This window comes from Komagataella phaffii, chromosome 4 (assembly GCF_000027005.1).
Source record: "Komagataella phaffii GS115 chromosome 4, complete sequence".
NCBI classification, from domain to species: domain Eukaryota; kingdom Fungi; phylum Ascomycota; class Pichiomycetes; order Pichiales; family Pichiaceae; genus Komagataella; species Komagataella phaffii.
Window position 1 is genome coordinate 384,299 of NC_012966.1, and position 24,737 is coordinate 409,035.

At 41.9% G+C, this 24,737-nt stretch overlaps 13 protein-coding genes across 13 annotated transcripts; 6 read left to right on the forward strand and 7 right to left on the reverse strand.

Annotated features, from left to right (window-relative positions):
• Positions 1-43: 43 nt before the first annotated feature.
• On the forward strand, positions 44-4,000 carry PAS_chr4_0188 (Plasma membrane ATP-binding cassette (ABC) transporter; the record flags this gene model as incomplete). Its single annotated transcript, XM_002493547.1, has 1 exon — positions 44-4,000. One exon carries the CDS (start codon positions 44-46, stop codon positions 3,998-4,000), a length of 3,957 nt encoding a protein of 1,318 aa, XP_002493592.1.
• Positions 4,001-4,142: 142 nt separating this feature from the next.
• Positions 4,143-5,096, reverse strand: PAS_chr4_0189 (Cyclin-like protein that interacts with Pho85p; the record flags this gene model as incomplete). The annotated part of the gene is made up of 1 exon (XM_002493548.1): positions 4,143-5,096. The coding sequence occupies one exon, from the start codon at positions 5,094-5,096 to the stop codon at positions 4,143-4,145; it is 954 nt and encodes a 317-aa protein (XP_002493593.1).
• Positions 5,097-6,081: 985 nt separating this feature from the next.
• PAS_chr4_0190 (Hypothetical protein) lies at positions 6,082-7,005 on the forward strand (the record flags this gene model as incomplete). Its single annotated transcript, XM_002493549.1, has 1 exon — positions 6,082-7,005. One exon carries the CDS (start codon positions 6,082-6,084, stop codon positions 7,003-7,005), a length of 924 nt encoding a protein of 307 aa, XP_002493594.1.
• A 12-nt stretch (positions 7,006-7,017) lies between these two features.
• Positions 7,018-8,763, reverse strand: PAS_chr4_0191 (Malate synthase; the record flags this gene model as incomplete). Its single annotated transcript, XM_002493550.1, has 1 exon — positions 7,018-8,763. The coding sequence occupies one exon, from the start codon at positions 8,761-8,763 to the stop codon at positions 7,018-7,020; it is 1,746 nt and encodes a 581-aa protein (XP_002493595.1).
• Positions 8,764-9,353: 590 nt separating this feature from the next.
• Positions 9,354-10,859, reverse strand: PAS_chr4_0192 (Flavin-containing monooxygenase; the record flags this gene model as incomplete). Its single annotated transcript, XM_002493551.1, has 1 exon — positions 9,354-10,859. The coding sequence occupies one exon, from the start codon at positions 10,857-10,859 to the stop codon at positions 9,354-9,356; it is 1,506 nt and encodes a 501-aa protein (XP_002493596.1).
• Positions 10,860-11,587: 728 nt separating this feature from the next.
• Positions 11,588-12,487, reverse strand: PAS_chr4_0193 (Hypothetical protein; the record flags this gene model as incomplete). Its single annotated transcript, XM_002493552.1, has 1 exon — positions 11,588-12,487. One exon carries the CDS (start codon positions 12,485-12,487, stop codon positions 11,588-11,590), a length of 900 nt encoding a protein of 299 aa, XP_002493597.1.
• Positions 12,488-12,752: 265 nt separating this feature from the next.
• On the forward strand, positions 12,753-15,470 carry PAS_chr4_0194 (Catalytic subunit of the Dcp1p-Dcp2p decapping enzyme complex; the record flags this gene model as incomplete). The annotated part of the gene is made up of 1 exon (XM_002493553.1): positions 12,753-15,470. The coding sequence occupies one exon, from the start codon at positions 12,753-12,755 to the stop codon at positions 15,468-15,470; it is 2,718 nt and encodes a 905-aa protein (XP_002493598.1).
• A 663-nt stretch (positions 15,471-16,133) lies between these two features.
• PAS_chr4_0195 (Essential serine kinase involved in the processing of the 20S pre-rRNA into mature 18S rRNA) lies at positions 16,134-17,372 on the forward strand (the record flags this gene model as incomplete). The annotated part of the gene is made up of 1 exon (XM_002493554.1): positions 16,134-17,372. One exon carries the CDS (start codon positions 16,134-16,136, stop codon positions 17,370-17,372), a length of 1,239 nt encoding a protein of 412 aa, XP_002493599.1.
• A 296-nt stretch (positions 17,373-17,668) lies between these two features.
• Positions 17,669-17,998, forward strand: PAS_chr4_0924 (uncharacterized protein; the record flags this gene model as incomplete). The annotated part of the gene is made up of 1 exon (XM_002493555.1): positions 17,669-17,998. The coding sequence occupies one exon, from the start codon at positions 17,669-17,671 to the stop codon at positions 17,996-17,998; it is 330 nt and encodes a 109-aa protein (XP_002493600.1).
• Positions 17,999-18,052: 54 nt separating this feature from the next.
• On the reverse strand, positions 18,053-19,588 carry PAS_chr4_0196 (uncharacterized protein; the record flags this gene model as incomplete). The annotated part of the gene is made up of 1 exon (XM_002493556.1): positions 18,053-19,588. The coding sequence occupies one exon, from the start codon at positions 19,586-19,588 to the stop codon at positions 18,053-18,055; it is 1,536 nt and encodes a 511-aa protein (XP_002493601.1).
• A 343-nt stretch (positions 19,589-19,931) lies between these two features.
• On the reverse strand, positions 19,932-21,134 carry PAS_chr4_0197 (Small subunit of the ribonucleotide-diphosphate reductase (RNR) complex; the record flags this gene model as incomplete). The annotated part of the gene is made up of 1 exon (XM_002493557.1): positions 19,932-21,134. One exon carries the CDS (start codon positions 21,132-21,134, stop codon positions 19,932-19,934), a length of 1,203 nt encoding a protein of 400 aa, XP_002493602.1.
• A 390-nt stretch (positions 21,135-21,524) lies between these two features.
• Positions 21,525-22,177, reverse strand: PAS_chr4_0198 (C-8 sterol isomerase; the record flags this gene model as incomplete). The annotated part of the gene is made up of 2 exons (XM_002493558.1): positions 21,525-21,758; positions 21,794-22,177. 2 exons carry the CDS (start codon positions 22,175-22,177, stop codon positions 21,525-21,527), a joined length of 618 nt encoding a protein of 205 aa, XP_002493603.1.
• A 290-nt stretch (positions 22,178-22,467) lies between these two features.
• On the forward strand, positions 22,468-24,696 carry PAS_chr4_0200 (Cytoplasmic component of the nuclear aminoacylation-dependent tRNA export pathway; the record flags this gene model as incomplete). Its single annotated transcript, XM_002493559.1, has 1 exon — positions 22,468-24,696. One exon carries the CDS (start codon positions 22,468-22,470, stop codon positions 24,694-24,696), a length of 2,229 nt encoding a protein of 742 aa, XP_002493604.1.
• Between the last annotated feature and the right edge of the window lie 41 nt (positions 24,697-24,737).

Genomic DNA, 24,737 nt, shown 5'->3' on the forward strand with positions numbered 1-24,737 from the left:
CCTTTCTGTTTAGCCTAGTCCTACCATACACAGTCCCTGAAAGATGGGGCAAAAACTCGAGAAAGATGGCGATCTGGTTTTGAAAAAACGTTGGCTGACCCCTTTATTGCTGAACAAGAAAGTCCCTCCAGTTCCTGATCCATCCGAGAGAAAGTCTTACCCACTACATAAAACAAATCTGCTCTACAGAGCCGGGTTTTGGTGGCTAATACCTCTGTTGAACATTGGATATAGGAGACCACTTCAACCGGATGATCTGTACACACTTGAGGATAATGAGGCGCATTTTTTAAAGGTTGAAGATATGCATGACCGATTCCAGTACTATTTCAATCGAAGATTGGAGAAAGCCTACCGAAGTTGGGAAAGCAATGGAAAAAAGCAAACGCCGTTCAAGTACCCTGATAACATACTCTTTTGGACCTTGTTGGAAACTTTCAAGTATGAGTATGTGAAGGCAAACACTTGGAAGTTTTTGGGTGATGTTGCCACAGCTTTAACTCCTTTACTGAGTAGGGAGTTGATCAAATTTGTGCAAATGCAGCCAGTACTGAATTCCCCCGTAGGAAAGGGAATTGGGTACTCGTTTGGTATCGCAGCTTTAGTACTGGTTAGGTCCTTCCTCCAGTTGCATTTCTTCCATGATACTGGATTGACAGGAGCAAAAGTTAGAGCTTTACTAACCAAATTATTGTTGGATAAATCCTTCCGGTTGAGTGACAAATCTAGAAATTTATATCCCCAAGGGAAGATCACCTCAATTCTTGGTGCAGATATCTCCCGAATTGATCTTGCAGTGACTTATTTCTCATTCATTTGGCAATTTCCCGTTGGTTTAGCCATACCCATTGCCCTATTAATTGTCAACATTGGAGTGTCAGCTTTGGCCGGTGTTGCTGTACTAATACTAACGCTTTTCACTGTTATTGCTTCTGTCAAACCATTGCTCAAATTCCGAAAGAAAGCAAGCGTTCACACTGATGCAAGAGTCAAATCTCTGAAGGAAATACTTTACAATATGAAAATCATCAAGTTTTACTCTTGGGAAATTCCTTATTTTAATCAAGTTTCCGAGCAAAGACAAAAAGAGATGGTCCAGATTTTGAAACTTCTGTTTTCAAGAAATGTTGTAACTGCCATATCTATCAATTCCACAACTGTGTCGTCTGCTGTAGCTTTTCTGACAATGTTCGGAGAGAGAGGAATGCAGAGTGCCGCTGATGTGTTTAGTTCTTTGCAGTTTTTCAACGTCCTTTCTTTGCAGCTGGTGCTGTTACCAATGGCGTTCAGTACTGCTACCGATGGCTATCTTGGATTGAAAAGGCTTACTGAATTTCTAGGTGCAGAGGAATTTTATGAGGATGATTTGGATGATTCATCTTACAACAGAAGCAGCTCCGAGAAAGATATGTTACTGGAAGATGTGGCTTTGAAAGTTGAAAAGGGAAATTTTTCATGGCCAAGCTTCGAACTCGATCAAGAAGACTCAGTTGGATTGAAAGACATCAACCTGGAAGTGAAGAAAGGAGAGTTTTTGGTGATAACTGGTCTAATTGGGACCGGTAAATCTTCATTACTAGCAGCATTGAGTGGCCAGATGAAAAGAAAATCTGGCTCAGTTAGCCACCAGGGGTCACTATTGCTTTGTGGCGAACCATGGATCCAAAATACTACTATAAGAGAGAATATTGTTTTTGGACAGCCATTCGACGAGACCAAGTACTGGGAAGTCATTAAATGCTGTGCGTTGTCTCAAGATCTGGATATGCTAGATCATGGAGATATGACTGAAATTGGAGAGAGAGGGATCACTCTCAGCGGGGGTCAAAAGGCCAGAATTAATCTTGCAAGAGCTGTCTACAATGACAGGGATATTCTGTTATTGGATGATGTTTTGAGTGCAGTAGATGCTCGAGTTGGTAAGCATATAATGGACAATTGTGTTATGGGATTACTGCACGATAAAACTAGAATATTAGCAACTCATCAACTGTCTCTGGTCAGCACTGCAGACCGGATATGTTTCCTCAATGGAGACGGAACGATCGACGTAGGAACGTTTGAAGAGCTCTCCGCTAGAAACCAAAATTTCACCAATTTAATGGTTTTTAATACCAATGAAACCCCAGAAACAGAGGATAAGCAAGAGATTGAGCGTGAAAAGGAGTCCCAGCCTAACCGCAATTTTACGGAAAAGGAAGGTAAGACGATGGTCCAAGAATCTAGATCAGATTCGCTTTCGAAGTGGGAAGTTATACCGATTTTTTTCAAGGCGGGTGCACAAAGATTCACCTTGCTTCTTTTGTTGGCGATTATCCTTACTGTGGTTATAAGCGCCTTTTTAGTTGTGTTCTGTAATGTTTGGTTGTCTTATTGGGTATCTTATCATTTCGAACACTTGACAAATGGTCAGTATATTGGAATATACATCTTACTAACCTTCCTGGGTGTCCTAATGGTGATTTTGGAGTTCTTTTTCATTTCCTATGTTGTGAATAAAGCCTCCCAGAATCTGAGTCTTCAAGGACTAAACACTTTACTTCACACTCCAATGAGCTACTTGGATGTTACCCCAATGGGTCAAATTTTGAATAGGTTCACCAAAGACACGGACACCGTAGACAACGAAATGGCTGATCAGTTACGACTGGTGGTATTTGGTTTCTCGTCGATTGTAGCTGTGTTGATTTTATGTGTGGTCTACCTACCTTGGTTTGCGATTGCAATTCCAATATTAGTGCTTTTCTATTGTGTCATGTCCAATTTCTATGGTGCTTCAGGGAAAGAAATGAAAAGAATAGAGAACATTGAGCGATCCTTCGTTTATAACAACTTTAATGAGTGTCTGACTGGAATGAACACGATAAGGGCATACGGTATGGTCGATAAGTTTCTAACAAAGAATACAAGATTGCTGAACAGAATGAATGAAGCTTATTATTTAACAGTTGCTGGTCAACGATTTTTGGCAGCAAATTTGCATTTCATAGCGACAGTTATGACACTTCTAGTCGCCCTGTTAGCTGTGACTCAAAGTTTCAGTATTAGTGCCAGTTCGACTGGTCTTCTTTTATCATATACGTTACAAATTACGGGACTACTGATGATGTTGACAAAGTCATTGACCATGGTTCAACTTCAGATGACTGCGATTGAACGATTAGTGGAATGTGCGATTGGCCTCCCCCAGGAAGCGGCTTACATTAAACCAGGAGAATCAGAAGACGATGATACTGATGAAGATAATTGGTTGAAACGAGGCGAAATTGAATTCGATAATGTGTCCATCAGATATAGGCCCGAACTTCCATTGGTATTGAAAAATATCAGTTTAAAGATTGCAAGCGGTCAGAGAATCGGAATTTGTGGAAGAACGGGTGCTGGAAAGTCTTCCATAATGACGGCCCTTTATCGTATTAACGAACTGGCCTCCGGTCGAATCACCATTGACAATGTAGACATCTCAACACTGGGTCTGCATAATTTGAGGAAAAGACTATCAATTATTCCTCAGGACCCCATTCTCTTTAAAGGAACAATCAGGAAAAACCTTGATCCCTTTGGACAAAAAACTGATGAGGAACTGAAAGTGGCGATGATCAATAGCGGCGTGCCCAGCGATCCTAAGTTCGACTTGGATAGTCAAGTCACTGACGGTGGAGGAAATTTCTCCAATGGTGAACGGCAGCTACTCGCCTTGGCAAGGGCTACAGTTAGACAGTCAAAGATCTTGATTTTGGACGAGGCAACGTCCTCAGTTGATTACGAGACTGACTCAAAAATCCAAACGACAATTGCTACACAGTTCAATGATTGCACAATCCTTTGCATTGCGCATAGACTAAAAACTATTCTAGACTATGACAACATCGTTGTGGTCGAGAAGGGTGAGGTTGCAGAATATGACACTCCGCTGAATCTGTTCAACAAGAACGGAATTTTCAGGAGCATGTGTGATCAGTCCAACATTTCAAGGGGAGACTTCCCTACTAAAAATTGAGTTGGGGTTAAATGGTTAATTTGTTTTATATTATTAATAAAGTAAACATTACTAAAAAAAAAAAACTAAAGATTAAAAAAAAAAGTTGTATAGTGGAAACGAAACAATGTCTGTTCTGAAATCAGTAATAAAAGCAGAAAAACTAAAACGCAACCAAACCAGAGTTGGCTGGTTTGTTGTAAGAGTAAGGGCTCATCATACCAGAATGAGGAGTGTAGTAACTACCGTAGTAATTCCGGGCGCCAGGATCCATGTGAACTTGACTTGTTGCGAGTGGTGGCCCGGGGTACATGGGTCCATTCTGATATGAATGAGGATTCATGGGGACTTGAGGATAATACAAATTGTAGTAATCCACAGGATGTGGCTGCTGGAATTCGTAAGAGTTGGCCAGTGGTGACTGGACTCTTCCTGAGTTGTAAGAAACTTGGGCAGCCATATAGCTGGAGTTGACAGAAGATGAACAGATACGTTGACTCAAATAGTTGAAATAAATGTTCTCCATTTGGTGGTAACGTTCATTGATGGAAAGATTCCAACTAAGTCTGTTTAGCCAGTCTCTTTCCATAGAGTTCAAGAGTTCAATGGGCAATCCAGAAGCGTTGGACCAGGATCTGTTGGTAAAAGTTTGGTCATCCATGTATTTGTTAGAAACCATGAAAGCGAGTACCAGATTGGTGAATATAGTGTAATCATTGTCGGTTTCCGAAGGATCCACGAGTTGATTGTAATATATCAGTGCACCAAAAATAGTAGTCTCTGGAAGGTTGGTAGCATAAAGCACAGAAGACAAACTGGAAGGTGTCTTGAAATGCGTCATTACACATACGAAATCAACCATGGTTTCGATGTCGTAACTCATGGCATTAGAGACACTCTTGTTATTGTTCTGAGCGACTTGATGAACAGGAGCAGGAGGTTGGTTTTGAACACCAAACAGCTGACCATTGTTGTACATGTCGTAGTTGTTATTCGGAAGATAACTCGAGCCCAAATGAGACGAGTATTGCCTCTGATGATGGTGGTAGCCCACGGACTCCGTCTGATGGTGGCCCATCAAAGGAGGAGGAGCTTGGTTGTACCCTGAGTAAAACATTGTGCTTTTCAGGACGAAGGATGTAAAAAATAGGACACGATAACTTAATCAAAAGCTCGCAAATTGTTTGGTAAAGAAAAGGTTTTTCGTTTGTCTTTCCTTGTTATAAATGGAATGGTTAAGTGGCCAAAAAAAACGTAAATGAATAGGTTCTTTTTTTTGGGGTCAAACTTAAAGGAAATAGACAGGAAAAGGGTTGGAATAGAAGAAGAAGACAGTCTGATTTAAAAAATAGAAAATCAGAGCTTTACTTCAACTATTTGAATTTTAATGGCTTGAACAAGGAAACTGTGAAAGTCGACAGGTCGTCTACTTATAAGGATGTGAATCAGGAAAAAAAAGAACTGAAAAATTAGGCACAAAATCGATTAAGGAACGACTATGATTGCCTAATCCGGAAATCAGTGGCAGGCTCAGCAAGAGACGTCAGAGGGCGTTGCTGGTTGATTGGAAACGGGCTTTCAAGCCGATCAGTTTACTGTGGAACCGAAGGTTACCAGAGACTCTCCCGAGAAGTTATCGTTTGTCTTTCATTTGGACACCTCATCATCTTGATAATTTTTTTTTTCCAGACTATGACTAAAGACCACTTTTCTCAAAATTATGTAAGCTTGGGGGCGAATTTTTTCTTTCTTATTATTAATTTCGTCGGCTGCCGCGGCAACGGGCCCACTGCCTCCACCGTCGCATGGCTGCTAAACGAAATTTTACGGGACTCGCGGATAGATTACTCACAGAGACTGCAGTGGCCGAGTTTGCTCCTGAACCTGCATGTATAAAACCCATGCGGCGGTGAGATTCGCGCATTGGTAGTAACTGGATTTTGTTCCAGACCGCGAAACACAATATCGGTAGGAGGGCCGAAAAGTTCTGGCGTTCTTTGTTTACAAAACTAAAACTAAACTTTCAAAACAGCTACACCAGTGCCTCCCCACGTTACTTCTTCGTTGATGCCCAGTTGTCGCATTAGCAGTCATTGCCAATTATGAATATCCATAAGAAGAAATACCCCAACAACGGCGCATCTGTCGTTGCAGACCGCTCTCCACTCACTTCCCCATCACGTGAAAACTCCTATAAGTATCTGTCTTCGGATGAAGACTCGCTACTCTCTCACGATTTAGTCGGTAGAGACGAGGTGATTGATTATGACAGGCTTCATCGATTTCTGAGGCGGTCCAACAATTTACCCAAGCAGGATGTCAAGACACCTCTGGTTCGTGAGAGAGCCGCTCAAATGCCCTTATCGCATTCCACTCCCATGAACCTTCACTACCAAGAACCAAAAAGCCATAACAACCCGGGACAGCGTATAGCAGAACTGGTCAGCGATGTGAGTGAAGAAGGAGATAACGGTTCCACCACCAATCTATTAACACCTCCAGGTACTCATGACAGCTCTATGACGATAAAAGAAGGCGAACACGAAACACAGACAGATGATAAAGACGAGCAAATTCGCAGACTAAAAGAAATGATAGACCACAAAGACTCACTAATATTCACATTAAAGGAACAATCCACAGAAAAAGACAGCAAAATAGCAAAGATAAATCAACAATTGCAAGAATCAAAGACACTCAACTCGAAGCTAGTCCACCAGTTGGCAACAAGAATAGGTAAAGTTCGATCTCTGAACAAAAGTGACTTCGAAGGCGATAAATACAATGAACTCGGCCTTGCTGTAGTAGACAATCTCTCTCTTAGGAGACTTCAAAATTTTGTCAAACAGATGCTGGTAGATTTGAACGTCCCCTACGCCAGAATCGATTCCATCGTGGAGCATCATCTTGTGCTACAGTCATTCGTGCAAGACTTACATCGAATGATATATTCGAACTCAATTGACCCGAAATTAACCAAACAATGCTGTCAAGGCATGAATGCATATATAAAAAGACATTTATAAAAGACAACAAACCTATTTAAGACTGTCCAAATCAACAGGAGAAGACTCAAGAGTAACAACGTCTGGGTACAGTAAGTCGGTCAAAAACTCAGCAACCTCGACTTCTCCACTAATCTCCTTCTTCAAACAGTCGGCAGCAATGTCAAACTTGTTGTTGGGTCTGCTGGGGCTCAGCTTTGCAACTTCGTCGTCGATCAACTTGACAACCAGGTCCTTTGTGATCTTCTCGCCAGTGTCAGTAAGTTTTACACCATGCTTGACCCAGGAGAATAATTGCAGTCGAGAAACTTCAGCAGTGGCAGCATCTTCCATCAAGTGATTGATAGACACACATCCAGAACCTTGCAACCAAGCCTCCATATAGTTCAGACCGATATAAATGTTAATCAGAATACCGTCTTTAGTGATCTTGAAACCATCGATGTTGGTATCAACCAAATCTTCCTCAGTAACTTCCCTGTCGTAGACGGGAATCTTGTGCAATTGGTTAGGAGTTGGCATGTGCTTGTTGAAGACTTCAAGAGCGATTGGTGCCAAAGCTGGATGGGCAATCCAGGTACCGTCGTGGCCAGCAAGAACTTCTCGTAGTTTGTCATCATGAACAGCTTGCATGGCCTTGGCATTACGTTCAGCATCGTTCTTAATAGGAATTGTGGCAGCCATTCCTCCCATAGCGTGTACTCCACGCTGATGACAGACCTTAATTAACTGCTTAACATAGTTGGTCATGAAAGGAACCTTCATGGTCACAAGACCACGGTCTGGCAAAATGTGCTTGGGGTCATTACGTAGACGTTTGATAGTGGAGAACATGTAATCCCAACGTCCACAGTTCAAACCAGCGGAATGATCTCTTAGGGCATACAAAACTTCGTTCAATTGGTAGGAAATTGGCAAAGTCTCGATCAAGACAGTAGCACTGATGGTACCACGAGGAATGGCCAAAGCGTCTTGAGCGACGTTGAAAACGTCATTCCACAACTTTGCCTCTAACCAGTGCTCCATCTTTGGCAAATAAAAGTAGGGACCAACACCATTGTCCAGCAATTGACGGGCATTGTGGAAGAAGTAAAGACCAAAGTCGAATAGAGAGGCACTAATTGGCTCACCGTCAACGGTGACATGGCTCTCAACCATATGCCATCCACGAGGTCTGACAATGATGGTTGGTGGGTTGCGACCTTCCTTCTTGACCTTGTATGATTTGCCAGTGGCAGGCAAAGTGAAGTCAATTTGATCTCTGAGAGCATCATACAAATTAACTTGTCCGTAAATAATATTAGACCATGTTGGAGAGCAGGAGTCCTCAAAATCAGTCATGTAGGTATAAACATCTGTGTTCAAGGCATTGACGACCATCTTTCTCTCTGGAGGACCAGTGATCTCGGCACGACGATCTGTCAGTCCTGGTGCTGGAGCCTTACACTTCCAGTTAGGATCATCCCTGATGTACTTAGTCTCGGGGAGGAAAGTCAACTTCTCACCTTTGTCCAATTTGGCCTGGACCTTCTGTCTATTCTCAAGAAGCTCCTTTCTGGTACTGTTGAAAGTTCTGTGAAGTAGAACGACAAATTTCAAAGCATCTTTGGTCAGGATATCAGCAGGGGTAATTGGACTATCATACAGTGGGGTTGAGTCAACTTTTCCATACAATTGCACTCCTTCAAGGGAGCCGTAAGTTCTTGGGGCAGCCATTTTTGTGATAAAGCGGTAAATCTGGGGGGATTGTGGGTTTATATACGTTTGCTGGGGTGTCATTCCCGAGTCACGGCAATGGCCGATGGGATGAACATGCTTATCAGTCGGCCAAGGGGAGCAGAGTCATGGAAGCAAACAGAGTCAACAGAACTGGTCGGATCTCAACCGGGTGAGAGCAATTTACTATGTGCAGGTAGTGTGACTTGCAATTATAACTGACCTAGGTGTCAACTTCCGGGGGGGTCTGAAACCTGTCTGTTCTCCGTCCGTCAAGTACCCAAGAACGCCGGGAGCAGCAAGGTTTTATGGTGATCCTTGCGGCGACGGTGGGCGGAGAACTGTATGGCCCGCTGTTGAGAGGGGTCACTACCATGCCTTATCCGTTGATGCGGCGCGAGGCTCAACCGTCTGCTCGGAGAGTCGGACATTTCACACCCCCGGGGCAGATGGAGCAGCTAAGAATCCGAAGATGACGAGATGAACAGCAAGGTGGAGTATATATAATGCAATAAAGTGTATACAGATTACATTAGATGATGCCTTTCTAAAACAATTCGTAAAGTGAAAACGAAAAAGAACCAACTGAGAGTTCTCAATCACATGCTGAGTTTTCATCAAAACCTAGTTTAATAATGCCAGCGACGTATGGATTAAGCACTGGTTCCCAATTTTCTGATCTCTTTGTTACGGGCCCAGTATTTCGACTTGAGTTCTTGGCCTGCTTTGGTAGCGTTGTAGATTTTGTCGCTGTCAAAAGTCAATTCAGGATCAGCAGCCAGCCTGACCAAGTCCTGGAAATATTCACCAGCCTCTTCGTATGGAATCATGTGGAAAAAGGTGGTGTCAGACTTCAGATTGACTCTGTTCTGAATCCAAGCCTCTTGTTCCTCTCTTTCTGGTAATTCTACCTTACCTGTGAGGAATCGGGCAATCAAAGCTGACTGGTACTCGAATACAGTGAATGTGTAAGTACCATTAGCCACACTGAGGAATGTCAAAGAAGGATCTGGTATGTAAAAAATGTGTTGATACAATTGGGAAACTCTGCCGTTCTTGTTGATAAGGTTCAGTCCGTCTTCTTCTTTCAGGAACGGGAAGTAATGTTTGTAACCAGTAGCAATAATCAACTTGTCAACATCTTCAAGTATTTGACCATCTTTAGTGGTGATTCGGAGCTTACCGTTACTATCCTTCTCCAATGTTGTGATTTCATGTGTGATGTTGATATTCTTTTCGTCTCCTTCGTAAATAGGTTTGCGGAATGGGTACTCCTTCATTTCACCACCCCTCGTCACAACATTGATAGGCAATTGACAGATGGGGTAAACGTCACTGATGAAATCACAAGCAGAGTAACTGGCACCTACCACCACTAGTTTCAATCCCTTATAGTCTTCAATGCGACGGAATGTCTGAGAATGCTCAATTAAGTCTGGGTTTTCGGCACGGATTTGTTCTACAGCATCCTCGATGTTAGCAGGAATGTAGGGAATGTTGTTCTGACCAACACATACAATGACAGAGTCAAAGTACTCAATTGACCAAACATCCTTACCATCCTTGAATTGACGAATGGTTAATTTCCATTTACCAGTTTCTGGGTCCTTCTGAACTCTCTCGATGTTAGTGTTGAGTTGGACTTTGTCCAAAAACTGGTCAAAAGTGTCTCTAATATACTGATAAACACTTGTATAATGTCTAAAGGGGTACTTTTCATAATCTCCTTCATACCCTTTGAAAAGGTAGTTATCCTTCAATAAAGTTTCTTTAACGTCCTCTGGTTTCAAAGGGTTGTACGAAAACTGCATCACAACGGATGGCAGATTGGTCTGTAGGTAGTTATAGATTCCAGAGGTATTGTAGGCGACAGGCTTCTTACTTTGGTCAGTGACGACTTCCTCTCCCTCGGCGATGTTCTCTAATTTTTGGAGCTGTTCGTTCAATCCACGCTCCTCTTCTATCTCCTTTCGGGTTGGGATAGGATCAGGATTTGGGATATAGTTCCACAGACCACCTATTTTGTCTCTTCTATCGAAAACTTTAATTTTAACCTTATCGAAGTCGGGGCCTAGTTCCTTATGCAGCCCTTTAATAGCTGAAAGCCCTGAAGGGCCTGCACCAATGATGGCAAAAGAGTCGGAGTGTTTGGCTTTCATGAATTGTTGCTTAAAGAGTAAGAACTAATAGTCCGCAAGAAAGGGGGGCATAAGTAGTATTTATATTGGTGGGAAAAAAAAAAAAAAAAAAAGGAAACCAACTATTCATGCAGGATTTAGACGGGACGAGGAGTAGACAGCCCGCAGTGGGATTAATTTTTTTTTCGTGTCCCATGGAAGAATCATCGGAATAAGAGCCGATCTTATAGGACAGCTCGTTGGCAAGAACAAAAATACAACCGGTTACGGACAAAGTTTTGAAAGTCGACTACCCAGTAGCACATAGCCTTTGTCGCAATGTGATGAAACGTTCAACATCAATTGTCATACGTAGGCGTACTGTACTCCATCTTCTAAGACGGCACCGCACTGGGCTCCACAAAGAATCTGGGTAGGCAAAAGCGCATCTAAGCTTCGTCGCGAAAACTGTTTAAGGAAAAAAAGAAATAAACTATAAGAAAAAAAGAAACGCCAGCCACAACGTTCAACGCCCTGAATTAACTTAATTGTCTCTCTAAATTTACTTGCTCACTAACCACAAAGTCATGGCTGCATCCGCAAGGGCTTGGCCATTCATGACAAAAAATTTTAATGACTGGTCATCCTCCCAAGGGGTTTCAGGTGCAGATGACAGCCTATCTCTCGCCTTGACACCACACGGAAAGATTAGATGACAATTCGCGGAGATCTACACCACCTGTCTTCCATCCAACATCCTTTCTCTATTCTCAATCTTTACTTGCACTAATCCCTGCGGCCAATCTTTCATCTATAACTTCATCAGGTTCATTCTCTTGTTGGATGACTCCTGCAGTTTTCAGAATACGGGCGGTGTTAACTATGGAACGGTTATAGTCTACGCGTGTCACGTCACCACTAAACTTGACAGTTTTCAGCCATTCCATTGCATCCTCTTTGGAGTAGTCAAGATGGGTCGAAATATGTTCAACTGCTTCTGTCTTGTGTTCTTCAAAATAATCTACTCCCTCCTGAACAGCTCTAAGGGCTCTTTGCAATTGAGTCTGATCCAATTTGGAACTCCCTACAATCACCCAAGACGGCCAAGGAGTATATATCTCCCCAATTCGTTTAATCTCTCCGTTGTCATAGTATCTCTTGGATGTAAAATGCTCCCACATAAAAGCATCACTGGGCTCTACACCGTCCTTCAGATTGACTGAGTCTCTCAAATTGGCAAAGTTATGGAGAACGGGAAATGACTTGTAATAAGGTCTTGAAAATTCACTCTGAAGTGCCAATACAAAGCTCATAATGTACGAGCCAGAGCCTATCCTTGAAACTCCTATTCTTTTACCGTGTAACTCTTCGGGACTGTTAATGTCAGTACGATTCACCCCGCTTGAAATTGCCCAGCATAAAGGAGATTCCACATATGTTCCCGCAATCTTGTACTGCGTATCATTCTTGCAAATTCCAGCAACAAATGCTTCAGTGAGACCAACAGCTATATCTATCTCGTCGTTTTTCAGTGACTGGATCAAATGACCAGATCCTGATGGGTAGGGAATCAACTCCACCTCAACCCCACTGTTCTCAAAGAACCCCTTCTCTTTAGCAAACCAGATTGGGGTGCTAAAATGCTCTGGTATGTAACCTATTCTTAACATGACTGCTAGACACAAAAGGGCTTGTTGTTATGGATACACGCTGGGTTGAAATTCTGTATCAATTTGACTCTCAATGTCTTAATTGTCTGCAATTTGCAGTGAGTACGGGCGATAATGTCACTCCCAGATGGTCGTGCACTAGTTAGCAGTTGAGTTTGTTGGTAGTGCGTGACCGAATATTTCACCGTCTTTTGCCCTCACTAAACAACATTATTCCCAAGCCATCACATCGCCCATTACAAGCTGCTCCCTGGTCCCTTGCCAAATGAGTATTCAATTGCGAGATGGATTCATAAATGAATCACAGGATAAAGTTTTAGAGGATCTGCTTGTCAGATTCGTTGTTAATTGTCCACCAGAAGATCTCTCCAGCATCGAAAGAGTATTCTTCCAGATAGAAGAAGCTCAGTGGTTTTATACAGATTTTGTCAGACAGCTAAACCCACAACTGAAGAACCTCTCTATGAAGACTTTCTCCCAAAAGATTATAGAAAAATGTCCCTTGATTTGGCGCTGGGGCAACCCAGAAGATGCTTTGGTCAGATTTGGAAAGTACAAGTCCACCATCCCAGTCAGAGGTTGTGCGCTGTTCAACAGTGATTATACCAAACTCCTACTAGTTCAAGGTTATCAGTCCAAAAGCTGGGGATTTCCCAGAGGTAAAATTTCCAAGGCAGAGTCCGATTTAACGTGTGCATTGAGAGAATTGAAAGAAGAAACAGGTTTTGATGCCTCTAATTACATTGATGAAAATGAATATATTGAACGAACAATTAAAGGAAAAAATTATAGAATTTATTTGGTCAGCGATGTGCCAGAGGATACTCCATTTGAACCTCTGGTAAGAAATGAAATCTCTGACATACAATGGAAAGACGTAAAGAAACTTTCAGTGGCTTGCAAGAATTCCAACAAGCTTTTTTTAGTGGATGCTATGATAAAACCCATCCTCAACTTTATAAAGCGGAAGACTTCAAGTGAAGATTATTTAAAGCAAAAAGCTACCTTCGAGTTATCAAGTCTCTTGGGTATTGGGGAGGAAGAGGAGACTGCCGATTATGGTAGGGAGCTAATGAATATTATTCAACAAATGGTTCTAAAAGACAAATCACAGTCGAATGCTCCACAGAAAGAAATATCATCTCAACAGTACCCACATCCACAGCCAAACTTCCCCGATATCAGCAACACCAACATCAACAACTCTGTTCCCATTCCAGTTTTCCCCAATTTCCCTTTCATTCAGAATCTTCCCCCTCAGCAAATACCCGCTTTCATGAATGGTCAGCTACCTCCTTTACCATTTTTGGCTCAGCCTTTCCCATACATTCCAGGAGGAATGCCTCCCACAGCAATGTTCCCACCCGCCATGCCTCAACAGCAGCAGCAGCAGCAGCCTAATGGACCTCCTTTTGTCCCACAAGATACTGGGCCTAAACCAGAAACTTTCAACAGACCAACATTTTATAGGTCGAAAGAAGCCGATGCCTCTCAACTGCTGGACATTTTACGAAACCCTGCACCATCACCAGCTCCACCATCAGCAACTCAAACCGAATCCAAGAATTCTGCTGAACTTCTGAGTATTTTGAAACAACCTAATTCCAACACCGCTAATTTGACCGAAAATACTATGAAGCAATTTAATAAGGATGTAAGCTCAACGCCAAAGGAACAGAGTGAAATATTACTCAAATACTTGAACGAATCGTCCACAGACCGAAATAGTATTCCTACCAGAGTTCCCTCAACGCCTCCCACAACAGGCGCCACTTCTTCGAAGAACAGAATACGCATCTTGAAGCGTGGTACTGCGCTCGACGACCTATCAACTCGTACTGTTGAACAAGGTAGTCATATTGATGAAAGCTTTATGAAAGAGGTATCATTCAATTCCGACAACAGACAAAATGATAATAGTTCTACATCTTCCAAAACAATATCAAGAATTGCACCGTCGAAGAGAGGAACGGATGCACCCAAGTCACCCTTCTTGAACGGCCCCTCAGTTCCACAGATAACACAATCAGGAAATGATAATGACGATGATGAATTCGGTGACTTCAATCAACTCCATGAACAACACTATAGTGAAAATGATTCCCAAATAGATTTGTATGAAGGACTTGATTCCGATATGGACGAATACGTTCCACCTCCAAAAGTTCAAGCCGCATCTGTTGTTCAATCTATCTCAGCATCTAAGAATGCTATTCAGCCATCAGACGTGAATAAATGTAAGAAATCCAAAGAAAAGAAAGAAGCTCAAGTTGCTGTTGAACCTGTAAAAGCTAGAAAAAAGATTACTATTCTCAAAAAAGGAGATTCATTAGAAGAACTTCTTAGAAGGTCAAACGAAGGAACGCCAGAACCTCAAAGTTTCAAACCAACTGAAGCATCAGTTGATCTGGATGCTACCAAAGATTTGACAAACATCTTGTTTCAAAAGTCTCAATCCAATGAGAACCAATCGGCCGAGCCTCCAAAAGAACAGCCACTCAAGTCAAATCCAATCCCGCAACCCAATGGCAACTCTGGCAGCCAACTTGGGTTACTTGGACTTGTAAAGCAGAACACTGCATTGAATGGAAATAGCTCCGAACTTTTAGATATGCTGAAACGCCCAAGCTTCCGGGAAGAATCACCGGCCAAAAGCAATGGATCATCTGAACTGTTGGACATTCTACAGAGAAGAGAACCCTCCATCCCACCAACAGAACCACCGGCTCCTGCGAATAGCAGTTTGGAGCTTTTAAGTATTCTCAAAAGCCCCGACCAACAAAAGAAATCAGAAGACAGTTCCGAGTTGTTGAGTGTTTTGAAAGGCAACGTTCAAGATAATGAGCCTGTTATTAATAATGAAATTCGCAAGGAAACTTCCAACGGAAGCTCTGAACTACTTGGAATTTTGAAAGGGAACTCATCTAGTAGTGCCGAGTTGCTCGGTATGCTTAAGGGTTCCAACTCTGTAGCCCACATATAGTAAGATTTGTAAATGATAATGTATCACTATGACTTCAAAAATCTTGTGTTGCAGCTAAAATATCTGCCCGAGAGTTTCTTATTTGATATTCCTTATTATCAGTGAGGAGAGAATTTAATTTCTGGAATGAGCTTTCACCAAGTGTTCAGACGAACATTCACCAGGTGAGCATTATACGAGGCAATACGCATGCTACGAGTATAATTAATTTGAGACTTTTGATAATCACTGTTGTCTTGAACTACTGTGAATCATTGTACGTATATATTAAACACAATTTATAACCTTTCGGTTGCGGCCATATCTAGCAGAAAGCACCGTTTCCCGTCCGATCAACCGTAGTTAAGCTGCTAAGAGCCTGACCGAGTAGTGTAGTGGGAGACCATACGCGAAACTCAGGTGCTGCAATCTCTTTTTTGCTGTCACTACTAAGCTCTTTGCTGTCAACCCTTTGCAGCGCCGAGTAACCTTAGACCCCATGGATCTTTCAATTAAAAGTACTATTTCCTAAAGTTTCTTTAGTATAGCATTGCAGTACTCAGAATTATCATTATTCCCCTCACACTAGTTATCTGTATCAGAAGAGCTTCGCGATATCTCAAATACCAAAAAAAAAAAAAATTAGTTCAAAATTTCTGTCTATCCCATCTCAACTAGCTCATCATGAAACTCGATATATCACACATGAGGTACCTCACCAATGACGACTTCCGAGTTTTAATAGCTGTGGAATTGGGATCTCGTAATCATGAGGTGGTCCCAACACCAATGATCCATCAAATCGGAGGGCTTCGTTCTCCGTCTACTACTAACAGATCCATCTCTGATTTGGCCAAACTAAGCTTGATTTCAAAGCTTCGAAATGCCAAGTATGATGGTTACAGGCTGAGTTATTTAGGATTTGATTATCTGGCGCTGAAGAGCATGCTGAAGAAAGGTTCCTTGTACTCTATGGGTTCCCCAATCGGTGTTGGTAAGGAGTCTGATATTTATCTGGTTAGTGACCCTAAAGGAGTGGAAAAGGTTTTGAAAGTTCACAGACTGGGTAGGACTTCATTCAAAACAGTAAAGAGAAACAGAGATTATTTAAAGAATCGGCAGTCATGTAACTGGATGTATCTTTCCAGACTAGCCGCTGAAAAGGAGTACATGTTCATGAGCATCTTATACTCCAATGGATTTTCAGTCCCCGAGCCTTTTGATAGTTCCAGGCATTGCATAATAATGGAGTGGATTAGGGGTGTTACAATGAGAAGGCTGAGAACTCATAAAGATTACAAGAAGTTGTACTCTGAACTGATGAGATTTGCCGTGAACCTTGCCAACCACGGATTAATTCACTGTGATTTCAACGAGTTCAATGTCATTATTAGAGATGATCCGAAACCCGATGAGCCTGGGTTTGTGGTCATAGATTTTCCTCAATGTATTTCCATTGAACACCCCGATGCTTCTTTCTACTTCAAGAGGGATATCGAATGTATAAGGAAGTTTTTTAGAAAGGTATTCAATTACGGTCCAACTTCTGACACTTCAATGATGGACGAGGATGGCTTTGGTGAAGGTTTTAAATATGCTTACCCAGTATTTGAGAGGGATGTCAAACGTATCAACAACTTGGATGTGCTAGTGGAAGCTTCTGGTTTCAAGAAGAATAAGAAAAATTCTGACCTCGAGACAGCAGTTCAAGGAATGCGAGAGTACACCTATGAAGAGGAAGAAGGTGAAGGCTCAACTGAAGAAGAATCTGACTACGAAGATAGCCTTGAATTTGATGATTCTAAATCAGAAGGCGAACAATCTGACCTTGCTGAGGAAAATGAACGAATTGTCCAAGCCCTCACATCTGGTGTTGAAAACCTAAAGATGGATAAACTTGGTAATTACATATTGGATGATTAGAATAGGCATAAAGGGACGCAGCATTAGGTAATTAGGTTTTCTTTTTAGGCACTTCATTTCCACCTGTAAAGACCATGAAATGAAATGTCGCGGGCATCTCTGCTTTTTCTTGCCAGCTTTCCTCTTTCCTCCCCAAGTTCCGACAGTCACCAGTTACCAAAATGGTAAGTGTTATAGACGGCTTCTGAAACAATCCAGTCAAAGCTAACAATTAGGCCCCATCGCTGTACTCGTTCAGCGAAGAAACTTTGCAGCGTCTTGGAAAGTTTCGCTTTTCATCTGCCAGAGCCCATTCAATGGAGGCTCTTATCTATCACATTGATACCTCATCTTACGAAATCAAGGCTGAAACTGATGTCATTACCTCTTTAGAGGACTTGGTAGATGAAGTTCCTGATAGTTCGCCAAGATTTATACTGTTGTCATATCCAATAACACTGCAAGATGGAAGAAAATCTTCACCCCTGGTCCTGGTGTACTTCAGGCCCCAAACGTCTACTCAAGAGGGCAAAATGTTGTATGCAGGAGCAGTAGAGCTTTTCCGAAACAAGGCAGGTGTTAGCAAAGTCCTGGACATTGACGAAGAAGAGGAATTGCTGGACATTCCGGATCTATTGCAACATTAGAGATTAGATGGGTCCAGGAAGAAAAGGGGATTTTTTTAATAAGCAGTCAATAAATTAATTAGGCAAATCTTTTCTATCCAAAACAACCAGGAATCCTCCCACCAAGTGTAAAGATCCGGTAACAAAAACGTCCACAGAACCTTCGAGCGAACGAATAAAGTTAATGGATGTTTCAATATCGTGAAAAATATGTTTACGACTTGCTTTATCGAGACTGTTCCAAGTTTCAGCAAGTGCCTTCTGAACATCCATATTATCAATTTCCTCTTTGGAGATGTTCAAAGACACGAGGTCATCAGAGTATCCGTCTGACCACGTTAAGTTAGTAGTGAAGATAACATGGTTGAACTTTAATTTCGGGTACACTACGCCATGCAACTGTTTAATCAGTGCTTCACCATCTCTAGTTTGCTGATTAAACAAAAGTACAGTTTGATCAGACTTGGTTTGCTTTTCAGTGAACCACTGGGAAGAAGCCTCGATACTTTCCTTGGTATGGGCACCATCCAAATACCAAGTAATTTGGTTCTCGGGTTCTTCTATAATCTGACATCTACCAGGCCACGTTGCGCTAGATAAACCCTCCACAAATTCATCTGGAAGGTCATCCTTTACATCAACTTTGAATCCCAATTTCTGTAGGTGAATTGCGGCAAGCTCTATGGCCAAGTTCGCATTCTCTTTCTGGAAAGCACCTGCGAGTCCCAGTTTGATATCACTGAGATCCCTGTCAGGAACGACTTTGAAGAACTTTACCTTTCTCTCTTCAGCTCTTCTGACGAGTTCATTCATACCTTCCTCTGGTTGTGGTACTGAAACAGCTGGAACTCCTTCTTTGAATATACCAGATTTGTTCCAGGCAATATCTGTGAGGGTATTTCCCAGCATGAAAGTGTGATCAATGCCAAGAGCAGAAACTCCAGTAACTGTGGGTTTTTCTATTATGTTCGTGGAATCGAACTCTCCACCAACTCCAACTTCGTAGATGGCAGAATCGACGTTTTCACTCATGAATACATGGAAAGACAGTAGGGTTAAATATTTGAAGTAGGCAGGTTTCAAACCTGGGCTCAACTGAGGGAACGTAGAAGGGTTAGATTCAGAGTTTTCAAGTCTGTCCCATACTTCAAAGAAGTATTTGGTGAAAAGGTCCTCAGTTAGAGGCTTCCCATTGATTCTGATACGTTCCCGCACAGACTTCAAGTGTGGAGAGGAATATAATCCAACCTTGGTTATGTGGGGTTTTTCAAGTTCATTGGATCTTGAACTTGCAAGGGTGGAGCTACTTGAGTTTCTGGACGCTGTGGCGAAGTCTTTGTTCTTGTATCTCTTCAAAATTGACTGCACAAATGCACATGTGGAACCCTTACCTTTAGTCCCCGTCACATGAATGATGTTCAACCTGTTGAATTCGGTTGGAGAGTAACCTATCCTTCTGGTCCATTCCACCATTTCAGGGATGTTATTAGCACTTCTGTTGTTACCAGACTTTCGAATAGCCTCAATTGTGGCGTAGTTGGACTGAAGGGAGTTCAAGGCCCTTATAGCATCTTTATACGAACGATGTAATGGCATATCTGGCTGTCCCATACTGGTTGGATCGAACAAAGAGAGGAAAATCTCTGGCAGGCCTGACGTTTTTAAAGTTTTTGGGTAGTGTGCAGGCAACCAAGAAAAGACTCTAGGAGGGCGCTGGGAAGTAACTGCTTAAAGGGGATCGCTATGAAGAATTCCTTGTTTAATTCGGGCATCTATCCGTCCGTGAGGGATAAATAAAAAAGAAAAAAAAAGAATAACAGAAACCAAGCCTAAAGTTACCAGATAACGAAAAATTATCATAACTAAATTTAATATACATTATAACGTAATATGACGTTAAGTCTCTAACCGCTAACCTTTGTAAAAAACCCCCCTATTATTGACCAAAAAAGATCTAGAAATCCTCATCAAAGGCAAAGGCATCATCATTAGAAGTTTTGTCTGTAGAAGCCATGACACCTGCCTTTTGGTAATCAGAAACTCTCTTTTCGAAGAAGTTGGTTTTACCGGCCAAAGAAATGTTCTCCATGAAGTCAAATGGATTGTTGACGTTGTACACCTTTTTGTTGCCCAGAGCTACCAGTAGTCTGTCAGCAACGAACTCAACATACTGGCACATCAAGCTGCAGTTCATCCCCAGTAAGGAGACAGGAAGAGCGTCTGTGAAGTACCTTTTTTCGATCTCGACAGCCTCTGTGATAATCTTTTCAACGATTTCCTCACTGGCTCTATTGTTTAAATGAGAAAATAGCAAGCAAGCAAAGTCAGTGTGTAATCCCTCGTCTCTGCAAATAAGCTCATTGGAGAAGGTCAAACCTGGCATGAGACCTCTCTTCTTCAACCAGAAGATAGAAGCAAAAGATCCTGAAAAGAAGATACCCTCAACAGCAGCGAAGGCAACCAAACGTTCAGCGAACAATGCATCGTCATCAGAAATCCATCTCATGGCCCAGTCAGCCTTTTCTTTGATACATGGAATGGTCTCGATGGCATTGAACAGGAATTCAGACTCTTTTGGATCTTTGATGTAAGTATCAATCAGCAAGGAGTAAGTCTCGGAGTGAATGTTCTCCATCATGATCTGGAAACCGTAAAAGCATTTTGCTTCGGGAAGTTGAACCTCAGCACTGAAATTTTCCACCAAGTTTTCATTGACAATACCGTCAGAGGCAGCAAAGAAGGCAAGGACTCTCGAGATGAAGAATTTTTCATTATCGTTCATACGATTATTCCAGTCATGCAAATCCTTACCCAGGTCTATTTCCTCAGCAGTCCAAAAGGAAGCTTCGGCCTGCTTGTACATTTGCCAGATATCGTGGTACTTCAAAGGGAAGAGCACAAAACGACGTTTATTCTCAACTAAGAGTGGTTCATCCTTCTCCATCTCCTTCAACTTGTGGCGGTGGACCTTGTGCTTAGCAAGAAATGCCTTGTGGTCGTCGTCAAGCTTGCTCTCTTCCTTCACTGGCGCATTCACCTTCTCTTTCTGATCAGCAGCTGCTTGGAGTACAGAGGTCAAATCCTTCTTGGATAAGTTAATGTCTAGGTTAGAGAGAGCAGCTTTGGCACCCTTAGTTGGTGTTTCTTGAACAGACATGGTTGTTAGTTGTGGGTTGTTGATTGTACAAAGTAGTAAAGAGGGCCATCGCTTTCCGTTTTTATAGTAGCACGTAAAAAAGGAACGCGAAAAAACACGTAATTTGGCCAACGCGTTACTAGGGCTCTTTGATGCACTATGAAGCAATTCAAAGTCATCCGGCGTGTTTACGAGGGCGTCTCCTATACAAAAAAATCGGGAGACAGTAGATTCCGAGGGTTTTGCATTAACAGTAATTACCACATGAGGTGTTAATACAATGCTTGAGATGAAATCGATAAAGAATAGGTCGTTTCTTATGGCGTATATCGAGAACAGTGTTAGCTTATTTACGGTTCACGATAATCCGATATCTCAATCCAGGGGCTGAGGGTTACATTATCTATTCGTCTAAAATTTACCCTTAGCCAAGTTCTTTCCCATGTCCCTAGCAGTATAGTATGCAGTCCACATAAAAGTGTTTAGATCCAAGGTGGAGGAAATGGTGTCTAAGAATCCAAATGGAAGCATGGCAGGAATCCAGCCTTGAGCAAGTTCCAAGGCCCAGCTCTCGCTAGGCATTGCGTATTGCTTGACATGCCCTTTGGGGAGATGATGCTGAGAACCAGGGAGATATACCTCTGGCTCTAGTGCTCCTGGGTACGCAGCCATCTCTTTACCTTTAAAATGGTAAAATAGTCATCGGCGTAATGAACACCAGTGTGCCCTTCTGTTCCTATGGCAGTTCCGAAGAAAATAAGATACTCAGAGATGGAGGCATGCAAGATAAACATAGTTCCCATAGCACCTCCAGCGTTGTTGTAGACCCATTCTTCGAAATTTAGATCATTGATAATATCACCGTATTCTTCTTTGATCGTGCCCGCAAGGTCAATTAAGATGTTAGTTGCATTTCCATCTGGATGACGGGCAAGAGCTTCCTGACTCAACGTTTGAAGCAATTTCTTGTCAAACACGTAGTTATTTGGGAGCCATGTTCGGAAAGAAATCTCCAGGAATGCATAGACGAGGGCCAAAGAGAAAAACCACTTATATAAGTTCATTCCTTCACTGTTGTGTTAGTCTTTGAAGTATAGTTGGGTGCATGAATTGAGGAAAACTTTCTACCATTTATGGTCTCGTATAATGTCGTATAATGTCGTATAAGTTCGTAAATGAAAAATGGTCGTTCAAAACAGAAAAACATTGAAGAAAATAGCATTCGTTACACCCGAACACCACTACCAAAGCGTTAGCGCATATTTTTGGTGTGGTGGATATACTGAACCAATATCGTTTGACAGATCAGTGAGAGACAAAAAAACGAACATCTTTACTGAACTCGCTGTGCTCGATGAATTTTTTGGCGAAGACTGTTGCGTCTCTATCTGGAGGATTCTCAAGTATTCCATACAACTTTGGAGATGTCATAGTTACTGGAGTAGAGAACGATATCTATTCCAATTCTATATGGAATGTCTATAAGGGAACTTCCAAGTCCGATAAGACTGTAAACTGTTCTATTTTCATGGTTGATACCAAGTCTGTCACTGATGAGCTATTTGTTGATATGATTGGAAACGCGTTCAAGTTCAGTAAGGTGTTGAAGTTGCCTGGAGTGCTGAATGTTTTGCATGCTTCCAACAATGATTCCCATTATTACATTGTGACAGAACAGGCTATCCCTTTGGACAAGTATCTTTCCCAGAATGATCTCACAAGCGAACAACTATTATTTGGTCTTTACAATATATCTGAGGCACTCAAATTCATCAACGTTGAAGGTGCGACTGCTCATTGCAATGTGAATAGACATTCAATTTTTGTAACCGAATCAGGTGAATGGAAACTGTTTGGCTTCGAGTTGGCTACAAATGCCCAGAATATTTCTACATCCCTAGTCCCCATGGGATTTCGTCTCCCTTCATTCAAGGATACTCTAGCACCCCCAGAGTATCTGAAAGATAGTCAGACTTGTGTCCAGTCACTTTTGCAAGCTATCAAGATTGATGCTTGGCAATTAGGTGTACTGACGTATGAGCTATTTAATGATGTGAAAATGACGGACAGTTCGTTGATGAATTCCTTTACAAAGATTCCAAAAAACCTAGTTCCCTACTTAAGAAAATTGCTTAGTCCTTCAGTTGCAAGTCGTTGCTCACCTCAACAGTTTTTTGAAGTTGGTACTTCAACTTTTTTTAAATCTCCTCTGGTCGACATGGTCAAGATATTGAACGAATTTTCCTTAGCTGCTGACCACGAAAAGCTGGCCTTTTTTCAGAACCTCCAAACTGAAGAGATTACCCCTCCAAATGGATTCTTGGAGAATAAGGTGCTACCACATCTTCTGACATTTTTCAAACAGACAACCCAGGAAAATAAACCAATGTTGTTACATTTAATTCTCAAGCTCTCTCTAACTATTCCCAAGGAACGGTTTACAGATCATATAAAACCCGTTATTTTGGAAATGATTCACGTCCCCGACAGATCTATAAGGATGACTCTGTTGACAACATTACCATTATATGTAGAAAAATTGGACAAGCAAGATATAAACAATCGTTTTTTTGCGGCTTTTCTAACAGGTTTCAACGACTCTAACGTTGCCATTAGAGAAGAGACGATCAAATCATCAGTATTACTAGCCCCATTCTTGAATGAGAGGCCCTTGAACAATGAGCTGTTGAGGTATTTAGCCAAGACGCAAATGGATGAAGCTGCCGAGATCCGTTCAACCACGATACTATGTCTCAATAAGATAGCATCCCACCTCAGTGTTGGATCGAGGTCTAATGTTCTAATTATTGCATTTAGTAAGTCCATTAGAGATCCTCATATTCCCTCTAGACTGAACGCGTTGACGGCCTTTAATGACAATATTGATTTATTTACCCCTGAGGAATGCTGTTCTCGAGTTCTATCTGCCATTGCACCATTATTGTTAGATAAGTTCTCTACTATTAGATCAGAATGCGACAGGGTATTCAAGTTGTACATGGAAAAGATTGAAAAGGCAGCAAAAGAAATACCGGATGACACAGACGATGCGATTGAACTTGTTAATGATGAGATGAACAAACAAGAAAACCTCAAGGAACAGATAGGTTCTTTCGGTGACTTTGGGTGGAGCGCTCTTACAAACATCACCAACAAGATAGGAGGCACACTCAATGCAGAGGTAAACCAAGTTACTCCAGGACCCAGTCAGGCACAAACCCCCACACAATCATTTACCAATCTCCCGTCACAGGTTTTACAACCTACGATTTCAAAGGCCACCGAAGACGATTCTTGGAACTTTGACATGGAGAAGGAGCCATCCTCTCAACGGTTCAACACTGAAGAAAAGCTTCCCCAGCATAGATCTAAACCAATAACGTTAGGCAAGAAATCTTTAAGTTTGAAAACACTCAGCCTAAAACCTAATGCAAACACACCCAACACTAAAATCTCCAACAAGATGGACCAAAATGCGTGGGATGATGACAATGATAATTGGGATAATGATTTCGAGTTTGGAGATAATAATATAGAGGGAGAAGAAGCAGAAGAAGACGAAGGTTGGGGAGATCAATGGTAAGATAAAACTACGTTAATATTAAACGATTATTAATTTTATAG